At 45.6% G+C, this 14,825-nt stretch overlaps 1 protein-coding gene across 1 annotated transcript; it reads right to left on the reverse strand.

Moving 5' to 3' along the window:
• Positions 1 to 3,573: 3,573 nt before the first annotated feature.
• LOC126373679 (uncharacterized) lies at positions 3,574 to 8,330 on the reverse strand. The gene is made up of 9 exons (XM_050019912.1): positions 8,274 to 8,330; positions 8,004 to 8,049; positions 6,711 to 7,101; positions 6,454 to 6,635; positions 5,915 to 6,372; positions 4,624 to 5,827; positions 4,485 to 4,575; positions 4,281 to 4,391; positions 3,574 to 3,667 (listed from the first exon to the last, which is right to left on the reverse strand). Exons 1-9 carry the CDS (start codon positions 8,328 to 8,330, stop codon positions 3,574 to 3,576), a joined length of 2,634 nt encoding a protein of 877 aa, XP_049875869.1.
• Positions 8,331 to 14,825: the final 6,495 nt, after the last annotated feature.

The raw sequence follows: 14,825 nt of genomic DNA on the forward strand, positions 1-14,825 counted from the left end.
GGTATCGACAAGTTGCCGCTAATTACACAAGTAATTACTGCCGGCAGCTCGTCGCGCCGCCGGTAATGATATCCAAACAACTCGCCAGTTTCCTCATAATAATTGTCATCCTGTGTTGTGTTTTCTTCTTTCAACTTTAATCCTATCATTGACAGCATTAATTTCATGTGAAATAAAGACTCGTGATTGGCCAGGATGATGTGCCTCGAAGATGTCACACCGACACATTACCGAGCCAGCTACGGACTCTGGCAGTGTCTAATCTTAATATAGCTAAATTACAAAAAGATAAAAACAATACAATACAATTACTTTTGTATACAATACAATTTTAAAAATATTATGGTTTTCTTATCACACAATTGCATTGTAATGCTGTGTATTAGTGTGTATCTGTAACTGACAGAGATGTGTAACTACTGTTAAAGTCCTACAGGATAAGCGTCCTAGCGGACACTCCTAGTTAGTCTACACTATTTATACTGCACTAGGTAGATGTGTACAAGTATATTGGAGTGTGCATGGGCAATAACTAGTTGGCTTACGGAATGGGTCAGTGTAACAACAAGCTCTCAACAACAAAGCAAAAACGTTTCTATTGTGCGCACAGCACGCGGGCGGCGCGCTACTTTCACCACACATAGATACTTCAATAGCAACATAGCACTAGATCCGTTGGACACCGAGGAGACCCAACAGATAGGCGCACAAAGGCTTATATTCTTTATTCTCGCTCGCCGCCGTGCCGCCGCGTTCGCCCTCGCGCGGAGCTTTCTTTGTGGCGATAAGCCGCCGCCGATACCGGCCGACACTCGCGGCGCCCCGGGCGGCGGCGGCGGCGTGTGAGGGGCGGGTGAGGAACGCGTGCCCCTAAGCGGAACCCCGCTGAGCTTCTTCAGAAAACTATTCAAATGGAAAACGACAAAAACAATTTCATCAAATCTGTATAAAGGGGTTGAAAATATTCCTCCACGACAGTTTTAAAATCAATCGTAATATTTATTGACGAGACAGCGCACGCGAGCTGCCGGCTCGTGCGACCTGCAACGCGTGATATAAGTCTGTGCTCGGCGGCATAAAATTGGCAGCGCAATAAAATCTCTCGTATTTCAACAAATGGCGTCGTAATTCGGAGCTACGGCCGGTGTCGGCGCGTGCGGCGGCCGCGGCCGGCGCCGGAAGCGGAAGTCGTTACTCCCCCCCGCCGCCTCCGCCGCGGCCGCCGCTGTCCCCGCGCCCGCAGTATATCTGCAGCTCAATGCCACCCGCACGTGAATGGTCACCCGCCCTCACCTATTGCCGCCCCGTGACGTGTGTCGCACTCAATAACACTTTAACGAACTGTATGACTCTAGCAACAAGCTCGCGCCACAACACTAATAGGTAGTTGCCACGTCCCTGATTACGACATTTATCTGTACAACATACTTCATAAGACGCAATTTATAAGAAAATTATCCCCACGATCGATGATATTCATTTTTGTTTGTATTTTTGTAAAAAAGCAGAGCTGCCTACCAATTTCTTCAGGGCTTTAATAAAAATATTTTATCCTTTCCAAGTATCTATCGACTATGTGGGTAATGTTACCAGGTACCAGGGTTTATTCCAAGAGGACGACCAGAAACATGATCGACGGATGTGTCTCCGAAAACGACACGTCCGAATAATAAATGCCAAGAGAGAGAAAGAGTATCTATCGAACAAAATCTGTATAGTCTATGTCTGATAATAGTGTTTATGACATCGGTAATAATTTTGAAATTAGTCTAGTTAACTAGTAGATACGTATTTATTTATCTTAACTGCCAGGAGTCATCATCCATGCTTGTGGTCCGTGTCGCCGGGCGTGCGGCCCGTGCCCAGCGGCTCGTCGCCGGCCGCATGCGGGGCACGCGCGCTCCCCCGCACCCCTCACTCCACCGCCGCTTCTCTGATTACATGTACGGGATCCCATTTCAATCTCCTGTGCCTGCACAGCCCTTCATACGTTTATCTATACGCTTCCACTACAAAATGTTTACCAATAAAATATTTTTATGACAAACGATACGTTGTGCTAAATTGTTCTGTTATCTGCTATGTGGGGTAGTGAGGTAAATGCAAGAACGGAGCCTTCTGATGCATGAAGCATCTGGTGTAGTAAGCATGTCCCTTAGAAAGGCTCACAGATTCCGTCAGGTGCATCCTGGGCAATCTGCGAAACATGCCGAGTAGTTATTAAACACTACGGCGGGTAACTCTTTCATAGATGATACCTAATTGCATTTCTATAAAGATCTCAAGAGGCTCGATGTTTTCTGAACAGACAAATTAATTAGGCGGAAGTCACGGCGTGGAGCAGCCGTCATTAGGCAGCCGGCGCAGCGGCCGCTGATGAATATTTACATGCAGGACACACGTCGCACCCCGCGCACCCCGCGTGACCCTCGCCGGTAGGGCAAAGCTTTATCGTAATTGAAGGACGGTTGATTCTCGGCCTTTATGGGGAAACTAATTTATTTGTCTCGATGACATGTCGTTCTATTTGGTTTTACTCCATAAACACTGTATGAACGGTTGCAAGAAAGTATGTTTAAGATATTTAAATGAAATATAGTATTGTCTGTCATATTTTTATTGAGAAATTTGAGTTTTTAACATAGTTTATGTTAATAATATAAATTGCTTCACTAGCATCAATTAGGATCTAGACAACCTGCTTACATACCAGTCTTGGCGCGTGCGCCCCGTCTACGTGCACGCGTGTGACGTCACGCGGCCGCACACTAACACACTACTCTATAATATGTACACGGATCTCCGTGTCGTTCTGCTTATTGCTGTGAGTCGCACCGTGTGCACGGCGCAGCACGAGCATTGTACGTACCGTTCGCTGGTCACGGCAATTACGACAACTTACCAAGTATAGAGACAAAAAGCCGTTGTGGAGAGTAAATTGTATAAATTCTTGGAATAATTTTAACTATTGCTATTATTTACAAAACTAATGTACATTTTATTATACATACGGACAGAATATTTACATCGGCAGTAGTGACCGGTAACGTTATGTGACTAGAAATTCGACTAAGTATATTTGGCAAGTTATTACTTTATTTACCTGTTTTATAATTCGTTTAGTTACTCATATTTTTACATGTTTCGTTTCCAACTGCAATACTTTACAATAAATTATTAATATCAATAAATATTTTCATAAGAGAGGTGCCGGCGGTGGAGTGCAACAGACGGGCGGCGCCCCCGCCGGCTGTGGACGGCGCGGGGGCGGCCGCTTCACACAGAATACATGGTATTCAATCAATTTCACAACAAGTTTGCTACAATAATTTGACTAAGCGATTTGCAAGTTATGACAAATAATTACAAGTACTTGACTAAACTTACGTCGCGGTCGAAGCATGGAAAGGTCTGAAATTCTAGACCGTCTCATATTAGTAAGAGGATTCATATACAATAAAAAATGTAGGCTATAATGAGTGCAGGCGGCGGATGGCGCGGAGTGGCGCGGAGTGGCGCGGAGTGGCGCGGAGTGGCGCGGAGTGGCGCGGAGTGGCGGTGCGGTGGGGGCGCTCAGCGCGCGTCGGCGTGCGCGCGCAGCCCGCCGGGCGCCAGGCGCGCGTACTCGCGGCCCGAGCGCGGCCGCAGCGACGCCGTCACGCCGGCGCTGCGGGGACGACACAGATTCAAACTCAAACTCAAGCTCTCTCAAATAAAAAAACTCAGGCTCAAATTCTAACATATCTTTATTCAGAAGGTAACATAGTTAACAAACGTGTCATCCGCCTAAAACTACGGCAGGTTCTTACAACCAGTATAGTCGGGGAAAAGAAACTGCAAGAAAAACCTCGACACAGAGCCATAGATTAAGGAATAATGCAGGGCTCTAGATTTTATTTAAAAATACTTAAATCATAAATTGTTGTTATACAGTTTAGTAATTTGACTGCCTAATATCAGTTTTAAATCAGAAATGCGATGAAAATTTAACACTAATTAATAAACAAAGGACTACTTTTGGAAAAAGAATTCCATGTTTTTAAAATAAAATTAATTTTAATTTAAATTTTTAGCCAAATAAAAAATATTTTGATTTGAAATGGCCAGTACTGCAGAACAACGGTTTCATAGGTAAAGACCTATTTTTTTTAAATACTATACCTTATAATAAACTTTTTTATAAAATTTCTGTTTAATTACTGACCTGTTCGAAAGTAAATTCTGAGCGTCAAAGGGACACTAGTCAGCGCTATACACACCTTTACACGGCAGGTACTCACCGCATCGTGACCGGCGTGTCGCTCGACGAGTGCGACGAACACAGCGACAGCGTCTCGATGTAGTCCGACATGTCCGACGTGCCGCTGGACGTGCTGCGGGAGTCCTGGCCGCTCACCGGCCCACCTGCGCGCACACGCGTCACCGGTTACTCCTCCGTCTTTAATAAAAAATCGTCGTAAAAATCGGGACGCGATCGGGAAAACGAACCTCTCAGCGGGCGCAGCGTCAACAGCGGCACCTCGGCCTCGGCGGACGAGGACTTGGTGTCCTCCCGCGGCGGCGGCGCGCGCGGCGCGTCGCTCGAGCGCGGGCGCGGCGGGGGCCCGCGGGCGGGGGGCGTACGGGCGGGGGGCCCTCGGGCGGGGGGGCCGCGGGCGGGGGGGCGGCGGGCGGCGGCGCGCGCGTGGCGGCGGGGGGGCTCGCGCGCCGCGGCCGCGCGCAGCGAGCACGAGGACACGCCCGAGTCGTTGGAGCTGGACGAGTCGCGGTTGCCGGCCGCGGCGGGCGCGCCGCCCGCGCGCGCCGCGGCCTCGCGCCCCTTGGACGCCTCCGAGCTGTCCACGTCCGACAGCTTGCCGTCGGCGGCGGCGCCGCGTGCGCCCGCGTCGCGCAACGTCTCCAGCGACGACGCGGAGCCGCCGACGCTGCCGGAGCCGTCGAACTCCTTGACGTCGTCCAGGAAGCGCGACGAGTCGGCCGAGCTGGAGCGGGGGCGGGCGCGGGCGGCGCGGGGCGCGGGCGCGGCACTGGCGCCCAGGGACGGGTTGCTCGCGGACTTCTCGTCGAGCAGGCGGCCGCCGGGGCTCTTGGCGAGGTGCTTCAGCGTGTGGAACGCGAACCCGGCGATGGGCGACATCGGCGTGTACCCCGCCGGCGGCGCGCGGCTGTGCTCCGGCTTGTCGCCGCCTATCGCGTTCGGCTCCATCATGAGGTACTCGTCGTCCGATTTAGTGGCCGAGGAAGGTTTCGCCGGATACTTACATTTCGTGCAGGAGCCGCGGTTGTCGGCCACGAACGTTGTCGGCTTCAAATTGGCACTGATCGCGTTCAGCTCGGTCTGCGTCACGCCCGCCTTCCTGAGCATATCCTTCGCGTTCTCGTAATATTCCAACGAGAGGGCGAAGTTCAGGTTTTCGTAGTGTGCGAGCGGTCCGTTGTCGACTTCGACCGTCTCCCCGCTGCAGGTTTTTCTCCTCGTCTTCCGCGAGAAGTCAATGGTGGCGTAGAGCGCGGCCGCGTCGGGCGTGACGTTCTCCTTGTCGCAGGTGGAGGGCTCGCTGCGGGCCGCGCCGCGGCGGCAGTAGGGCAGCTTGATCCACGTGTTGGCCCAGTCCGTCACGCGCTGGCACGCGCATGCCGCCGCGCGCAACTCCTCCTCCGCCTCCACCACCGTAGGCTCGCGACGTTTCTTCCCGAATTTAAGTAAACAACCGCACGGCTTCTTCAATATGAGCGTGTTCGCCGTCGAACTTCTGGTGATTCGAAACAGTTCGTCATCGAAACATTCTCTTAGTCTTTTCGGCGTATCGTAATATTCGCCTTCGACCTGTCGACAGTAAAGTAAAGCTTAAAAATTACATCAAATCCACAGTCAATCTAAAGTTAGCACGAAATCAGCGTAACCATGATTTACCTCGGTAGAGGGAACCCTCGGCACATCGTAGTTTTCATAGGGACCGATTCCCGAGGACTCTCTGTCATCGAGCGTGTGACAGGAACAGGAACGCGGCAGGTCGAGCCGCGCCGGCCGCGCGGGCCGCTCGGGCGGCGCCGTGACGTCACCGGGCCGCGTGACGTCACCGGGCCGCGTGACGTCACCGGGCCGCTGGGGCGGCGGCGCGCGGGGCTCGGCCAGCGCCTCCATGGTCCAGGCGGGGCTGAAGTGCTGCGCGCCCGGCGTCAGCGCCGCCGTGGACGAGCGCGACATGGCGCCCAGCTTCGACATGCAGCTCATGCAGCGCTCCAGCGCCACGCCGCCGTTACTTGTAGTCGCCGCCAGCCCACGGACTGACGCCGTGTCCTCTGCGCCCGCCTCCGGCCGCATCGACATCCAACTCGCTTCGCTGCCACTCGGTGGCGGACTCTCTACGCCTGCGGACCACATAAATATGGTTAGTATGTCAAGAATTAGTAGAGATAACCTTCTACTTTTCATACATCGCCGCCGCTCACTTTCCGTTCTTCTCGATGCCAGAGTAGGGCGGCGTCGCGGGGACAGCCGGCCGCGCGCAGCGAGCTCGAAATCCCGCAGGATGTCCTGCGGTCGGTCCGTCACCAGCACGTGCAGACCCTCTGCCTTGCCGCACAGTGAGCCGCCCTCGAAGCAGAATCGCCCATCGACGACGCCGTATCGCCTGGGAACGAAACGTTCAGGTGAAATCCATGCGACCAAAGACAAGACTAAACGAAGGAAGGTCTCAAATCCGCACCTGAGATGCTGCAGCTCGAAGAGCGCGAGCAGCCTCGGCGGCGCCCCGGCAGTGAGCGCGGCCCTGTTGCCGCGCAGCAGCAGCCGCGCGGGCCCGGCCGGCAGGGCCCCGCCGGCGGCCGCCAGCAGCACGGTGTGGCTGCGCGCCGCGCCCAGCGCCGCCGCCACCTTCACCTGCCACTGCATGAGCCGCTCGCGCGTCTCGAAGGCCAGCACGGCCACGAGGTCGCGGCACACGAGCGCCAGCGTGTTGGAGTGCTTGTCGAGCGTGAACCCGCTCTCGGCGCCGACGAACTGCTCCAGCGACAGCGCGGCGCAGCACGCCCCGCGCCCGCCGCCCGCCCCGCGGCCCGCCCCCCGCGAGCTGCGGTACAGCTGCAGCTGCACGCAGTCTGCAACACGCCCCACACGCCCCACCTCACTGCGGGCCCTCACACACGCACTACTCGCGGACACACTATCGTTTGCTTTTGTAAATTCAAAATTGATAGATTCTTGTCTGCTTAGTAGTAGGTAGTTAAGATTAAGGTAACTTTAAACTATTTGAGAAAGTCATATCAATTAGCTGTCTACTTATTAAGTGTAAGTACTAATTAGTAACCTCCTTCGTTTTGAAGTCGGTTAAAAACAAATGTCACTTCCAGTATTTCACTACGTAATAAGAATACAGATCAACAGTGTCCTCGGCGGCCCGTGACCGGACCGGAGGATGTTTACAAGAAGCTACTGTATAGCAAGGAGACGTCGTGTGACGTGTGTGGCCCCGGCACGCGGCCGAGTGACATCTGCCGCGGCTCGTAAACACTACGTCAGGATGTCGTACTCGTTAAATTACGGTAATAAACTACTTATAAAACATCACTTTCAACTTTGTGTTGAGTGTTTATATTGTTTAACAGTTGCTGTTGCATTGGGTAAGACCTATTTGCTATGAGACTCATTTTTCGCGTTCAATAAAGCACCGGCTGCACCGCACGTGGGAATTAATTAAGAACGTCTCCTGGCTGCGGAGATTAACGCGGGTGATCTGTTTGTGTAAATGAAACGAGTGAGAGCAGCGACAATGGCGGCGCCTCACTCGGTGGACACGACGAGTAGTACACTAAATTGTTAGAAAATATTGAATTAAATCATTAACTTTTAGAAGTTTCTTCTATTCGGTGCTCACATGCACATGTGTATAACAAACCGCAAGCCTAATCACGAGCAGTGCGCGTGACGTATGTCACATGATGTGACTGCAATATGTATGTGTATGTTTGTACATGTGTGTGTGTGTGTGCGAGTGTCTCACCTGCCACCGGCGACAGCTTCCGCATGACGCACCACCGCGACTTCCACTGCGGACAAACACACGTCATCACGCGCCCGCATTACAACAACACTACACACACATTGCTGGATACATTGTAAAACACTTACGTTATTATCTGTAATACAAAACAATTCAATGCACGCTAAACATACAGGACGAATTATACGACAATGTCGTACAAGACAGTGTGGATTTCCATGGGTCCCTTGTTGGGCGCCAATAATAATAAAGATTACACCTGACACTCACCTTCTTGCCATCGCGGAACTTGACGGTGCCCTCGATGATGGTGTTCTCGTCCGCCATTATGACGTCACTCCATCCCCACCCCCCCACACACGCGCACACACACACTGACACTTGTCACTCGCTGGACACACCGACCACCGTCATCGCATTCACCACACTAGGGTCTTTAACATTTAATCGTTACAACACTAAATCACTGGGTAACATGTCCCAAACAGCCAACTGCAGCTTCCGCTCTACCTGAAACAACGAAACAAAATGTAAGCTAAATATTATACAAAATGAAATACTGATTGGCCATTTTACACAATTTTGCGGTACCTTATTAAATTAATTACGGTAATGATTATCTTTTTGATCAAGTTTCGGTAGGTACTTATTCATAATAATAATTATCCTTCACTGTATCACACTTAAGTCAAGTCCAACTTCGAGAAAGAGATCTCTCGTCGGATCCAACTCGGATGGGCAGCGTTCGGGAAGCTGCGGAATATCTTCTCGTCCAAAATACCTCAGTGTCTCAAGACGAAAGTCTTTGACCAGTGCGTGTTGCCAGTGATGACCTACGGCAGTGAGACGTGGCCGCTTACTATGGGTCTCGTGAGGAGGCTCGGTGTCGCTCAGCGGGCAATGGAGAGAGCTATGCTCGGTATTTCCCTGCTCGATCGAATCAGAAATGAGGAGATCCGCAGGAGAACTAAAGTCACCGACATAGCTCGAAGAATTGCAAAGCTGAAGTGGCAGTGGGCAGGACACATAGCGAGGAGAACCGATGGCCGATGGGGCGGAAAGGTTCTGGAGTGGCGACCACGTGTCGGACGACGCTCAGTGGGTAGGCCCGCTACAAGGTGGACCGACGATCTGGTGAAGGTCGCGGGAAGCCGCTGGATGCGGGCAGCGCAGGACCGATCGTCGTGGAGATCCTTGGGGGAGGCCTATGCCCAGCAGTGGGCGTCATACGGCTGATGATGATGTTGATGTATCACACTTAGTCATGGCTACCTATTTATGAGAAAAACGGACCCGTCATTAACAGTAAAAGAAGATATGCTGTCTGTCATGTTGTGACTCGGTTTTCCGAAGTTATCCCGCAATTCTTACGATTTGTCACTGATGCCAGACGGAAACAATCGGTCGATTGTTCCACATCACTCGCGATCCGTCAACGCAGACGTACGCGGCCCTCACGCGGCGCGCGGCCAGCTCTGGTACCTGTGTATGCGGTTTGTGTTTACAAACCTGTGGCTGAGATTTTATTAAATTTTATTTATTTATTTATTTTATTTAGATAACCAACAGCTTATAAAACAGAACATATAATAAAGTATTTAACAAACCAACTTAAGCTACTTAAAGGTTACCCTAGATAGGTTATGCAGATAGAAAAGTACATTGTCATTATGAGCAGACTTGTAGTAGTAGTAGGAAACAGTTTTTATATAATGATATTTAATAAATTAAATTGATTATAGACTCAAAGTTGTGTCGGTGTGAGTTTGTGATCTGTATGAGGTGAGTGTGTATGTAAAGGTGTGAATATGTGTTTGAGTGGGAGTGTGAGTGTGGTTGATAAGTGTGTAGGGTGTAGTTTAAAGAGAGAACGGGATTACTTTACTTATAGTTTAGAATTTAGAATTTTAATAATCTGATTTTTAAAAGCAGGTTTATTACTATTAAAAATGTCAATATTTGTGAAATGTTCATTATAATTTATAAAAATCCAATTATTAGGCAATAATCGACCAAAGCCAGCTTTTTTATTTATTTGTATAAAGTAGTGCCATATTGTTTATTTATTTATATAGTTATTATTACTTTATTTAGATGTTATTATTATATTTTGTACTAGCGAAAAAATAAAATTATCTAAATCATGAAAAACCTCAAAAATAACAGTAGTTCTCCACTATTCAATGACTCTATAAATCACTCTATCTATTAAAAAAACGCATCAAAATCCGTTACGTAGTTTTACAGATTTAAACGTACATAGGGATATTATAGGGACAGAAAAAGCAACTTTGTTTTATATTATGTAGTGATATTGCACCTTTTATGTTCTCCCGCATATATTCTGGTACTACCTCTGGGTTGGCTGGAAGAGATCTCTCTTAGAGATCAGTCCTTCCTTGTTACGTCTATTTAATATTTGTAATGTAACTAGTTGTTAAGTACAATAAAGAATACTAGTTTCGGTTTACATTACAGCAGCTCTTTCAGAATGTAAGCTATTATAATAGTTTGATACGTAACGCGGAGAGGGGTTGGATCTCCGTTACAATGGCAAGATAACCTCGCCGCGGCCGCGGTCTGGTCAAACTTTACCAATACAATGAACCGCCTCATAACTGAACTGACCGCATCACACTGACCCCACCGGTCGCTGCGGAATCAAGGGTCTACAAATTAAACTATTATTTACAATTGAGACGTTATAAAGTTGTATACGTAGACATATACAATAATTATTAATTATATTTTTAGTCTAAAAAAGTATAAAATATTTAATGACATCCATTGAAATTTCAACATCTTTTCAATATCAATTATGTGATACCTGTTCATTTACACATCTAAATTCGTTATTGCATCCAACAAAATGTATCTCTAGTCTTAATATTGATTAGGTACTTAATTATAGTTGTCTCCCCGTTCTAGTCGTAGGTACACCTACGCAACAGTACGATATATTATACTCGGAATCTGTACTAAATGGACTTAATAGAAGACAACATTTGCATTGTTATTTATGATGATCTTCAACACCCATACTCTGGGAGGACATGAACTAGCGTTCAAATGACTGAACTCCAAATATTCATGTCCTTTTTTAGGGTTCCTTAGTCAAATGGCAAAAACGGAATCCTTATGGATTCGTCTCGCCCTTATGTCTGTCTGTCCGTCCGTATGTCACAGCCACTTTTTTCCGAAACTATAAGAGCTATAAGTACTGTTGAAACTTGGTAAGTAAATGTTTTCTGAGAATTACATTAATATTTTTGCACAAAAATAGAAAAAAATACAGAACATTTTGGGGGTTGCCCATACTTAGAACTGGAACTCCGAATTCTTTTACATCAAACCCATACGTGTGGGGTATCTATGGATAGGTCTTCAAAAATGATATTGTGGTTTCTAATATAATTTTTTATTTCTAAACTGACAGTAATTCCTAAGAAAACAGTGTGGTCAACAAAATCTTTTTTCAGTTTCACATCGTTAAGTTAAATGTTATTATTATTTTCTTTACGTTTGATAAAGTAGTACACACAAAGTTAATTTTGAATATACAGGCGATGATTGCTTCGTCAAGTTTCTTGTTTTTAAATGTTATGTACATTTTAAAAATAAGAGAAGTGTTGTTTGCGATCAGCACAAAATCATTTGTATAGGTACACTAAAAAAGAAACAGACCCAAAATTGATACTTGAGGAACACATTCGAGCAGGAGAGCCGCAAGAAATTGTACTGTTTATTTGTACCTTTTAAAAATGTGACTTAAACCAATTGAATTGGAACAACGAGTACTGGTTTCAAATTACATGGTTTACAATAATTATGTTCACTGCATAATTTATTAGATTAGTGGGAGTGCATATCAAATTTCAAGCATCTAACTTATTCAATTTAGATTTTTTCATACATTTTTTTTCTCGCTAACTCCCATTTTTCAAAATACAGCCATAACTAAACTTTATATTTACTAAGGTATGCATGCATGCTAGACTGAAAACATCTATCTTACGCGGTTTCGATTTTTTCATACAAATGTTTTTTCCCGCTAACTCCCGTTTCCGTGAGAGTTTAGCAATATCCTGTTGCAACTAAGCTTTAAGAAATAAGGTACCTGCATGCCAAATTTCAAGCGTCTACCTTAAGCGGTTTAGATTTTTCATACAAAAGGAAATCCGGGAATTCCTTTCTTAGTGCACCTCTACGGTACCTAAGCTACGTCCCTTCCAAATTTCAAGTGCCTACGTGTAGCCGTTTAGGCTGTGCGTTGATATGTCAGTCAGGCAGTTTCTCCTTTTATATATTTAGATTTTGATGATCGGTAATTAATGAGTCAGTCAGTCTTACGGCATTTTGCTGAAATTTTCAAAAAAAATATTATTCAAAAAAAGAGCAGTTCGCGCTATTTATAATCTGCATTTATAATGTGCATTTATAATGTGCTGGAAAGAGTTGAAGAAAAGAGAACCATATTGAAGACTGTAGAGAACCGGAGAGGAAATATGATTGGCCACCTGATACGACACGATTCATTTATAACAAACATTATAGAAGGAAAAATTGAAGGGAAGAGAGGAAGGGGTAGACCTAGGATAACATTTATGAAACAAATAAAAGAGAAGGTGCAGGTCGTGTCGTATCGGGAGGTGAAGGTTTTGGCGGGAAGAAGAGAGGAATGGCGATTACTCCACCGACAAGAGTGCAACTCTTAAATAGAGAGAGAGAGATAATCTGCATTATCGAGACTCTCTGAGGGAGCTGTTTAAAGAAATTAACCTACTGACTTTTGCAAGTCAATATATTTATAAAAAAATAAATAATAAAAATAAAAAAAAAATAAAATAAAAATTATCTCTCCTTTCAAGAATCTGAGAAAGACATACGAGTACGTACATACAATACAAGGAACAAAATAAAATTGCTATCCAAAATTTTAGGCTAAGTAAATTAAATTCATATTTTTTAGGGTTATGCATACGTTTTTACAATAAAATACCAGACAGTATTTTGTATTTATCAAAAAATAAATTTAAAGCTCATGTGAAGCTTACTTTATGTAAAAAAGCTTATTATATGATTAATGATAACCTAAATGATAAAAAATGCCTGGTATTTATTAATTGTTTTCCTCTAGTTATTAAATAACTTGTAATGTATACTACATTGATTTAAAAGATATGTTACTGTTGCAGATTCTTGTCATTTCTTCTCCTCAGCCATAACACCTAGCGAAATGACGTAGATTCCAAAATGATAAATTGACCTTCAACGAGACGTTTATCTATAATAATTACGTGATATAAATGATTCTGATTTTGAAAAGTTTTTTGCATACCAATAAAATATAAAGTATAATAGCTGCACATTTAAAACTTTATATCTTTAACAAGTCTACTACTAACTATATATCCTGCGAATTTGGTTTATCTGGCTTAATCTAAACCAGAGTTATGAGAATTCAAAAAATAAATGAAAATTTGAATGCGAAAATCATTCCATCTATTTGTGTCCCCAAGCACGGGTAAGTGGTATAAAAACAAAAATCAGAGATAACTAACTGTCAATCAGCAGATAATCTTTGAGATAATCGAATAACTACGATAATACAAGTAAAACATACGTTAAAACGAAATTCATATCAAAACATTGCTACTTAGTGTGTTTAAGAAAAGTTTGTTTATATACCTTCAGAAAAGGCTCTCGTTATTTATTTAGTCCAACTCCAATAAAATCCGCTCACTTAGTACAATTGTCGTACACTTTTCACTCGACACAAAGAGTAACAAACTTGATTCGCATTCGTAAGCGCGGCAGGACGCGCGGCGCAGCGAGCGACGCGAGCGCGTTGTGGCGGGTGGCGGCGCGCCGGGCCGGCCGGGACTGCCGCGGGCGGCCGGGCCTGCCGCGGCCGCCCCCGGAGCGCGGAGCCGGCTCTTCGGGGAAATTTTGACGAATGACATTTCGGAGCGCGCCCGATGCACTCCGCTAATTGCGCTTTTAATGAATACTGATGCGTTCCGCGCGGCGACGGGCGACTGCGACGCCGCAACGATTTGTGTAATTGCCGAAGTTGTGCGCCGCCACTCGGCCGGTTTATTGTTCTTATAAAGTTCGTTCAATTACCTATAAAGCCGCTTCATTCGCAGATGTAGAGAGTTGTAGTGTGATTCATACTGAAATGATGTAATGGTGTGCACAAAACCTCTGTGTGGCAGCCCTGTACGTGTACGTGTCACAATATCTGACTAAAGTAAATCCCAACAAAATAATTTTCATTTAAAATGTGCTCAGATGAGATCATATCCATCGCAATGTCAAAAAGTTGTCAGATCCCAATATGTAGAGCCAAGCTTCTAACTCTACACGGCCTAACTATACAAACCCTAAGTTTACAAGTTCTACACGTTAGGTAAAATATGTGGCTTGGCCGTTTCGCTACCATCCCATGAGCGTGTTAGATAATATAAAAATGTAGAGTATAAGATTTAATTTAATTTAATTTTCAATAGAGTAGAAATCTAACAGTAATCTGATCAAAAACTATATGACAAGAAAGCTTGTTTTTTTAAAAAGATGGCTCTCATGTAATAATTACAAAAAGAACTACATACATTATGAAAATTAATAAAATTATTATGTGCTATAAATTAGGTAGCATATATGTATCGGAATAGAATTACAAATTAAAAAACCGCCAAAATATTGTGGGTATTCGAATATCACGCAATTCATTTTTTTTTTTTTTTATTTATTTATTTTATATTTGGGAGACCAACAGCTCTTAACAACTATAGCAAAAAGAAAATCATACTTAAAAAC

Source organism: Pectinophora gossypiella, chromosome 16 (assembly GCF_024362695.1).
Source record: "Pectinophora gossypiella chromosome 16, ilPecGoss1.1, whole genome shotgun sequence".
NCBI classification, from domain to species: domain Eukaryota; kingdom Metazoa; phylum Arthropoda; class Insecta; order Lepidoptera; family Gelechiidae; genus Pectinophora; species Pectinophora gossypiella.

Bases quoted from the DNA above. Each gene is read 5' to 3' on its own strand.
- LOC126373679 (XM_050019912.1), bottom strand. From the start codon at position 8,330: ATGGCGGACGAGAACACCATCATCGAGGGCACCGTCAAGTTCCGCGAT. The intron at 8,050-8,273 runs GTGAGTGTCAGG...GTTTGTCCGCAG, and splicing joins AGTTCCGCGATGGCAAGAAG to TGGAAGTCGCGGTGGTGCGT. The intron at 5,828-5,914 runs GTAAATCATGGT...TACTGTCGACAG, and splicing joins CGAGGGTTCCCTCTACCGAG to GTCGAAGGCGAATATTACGA.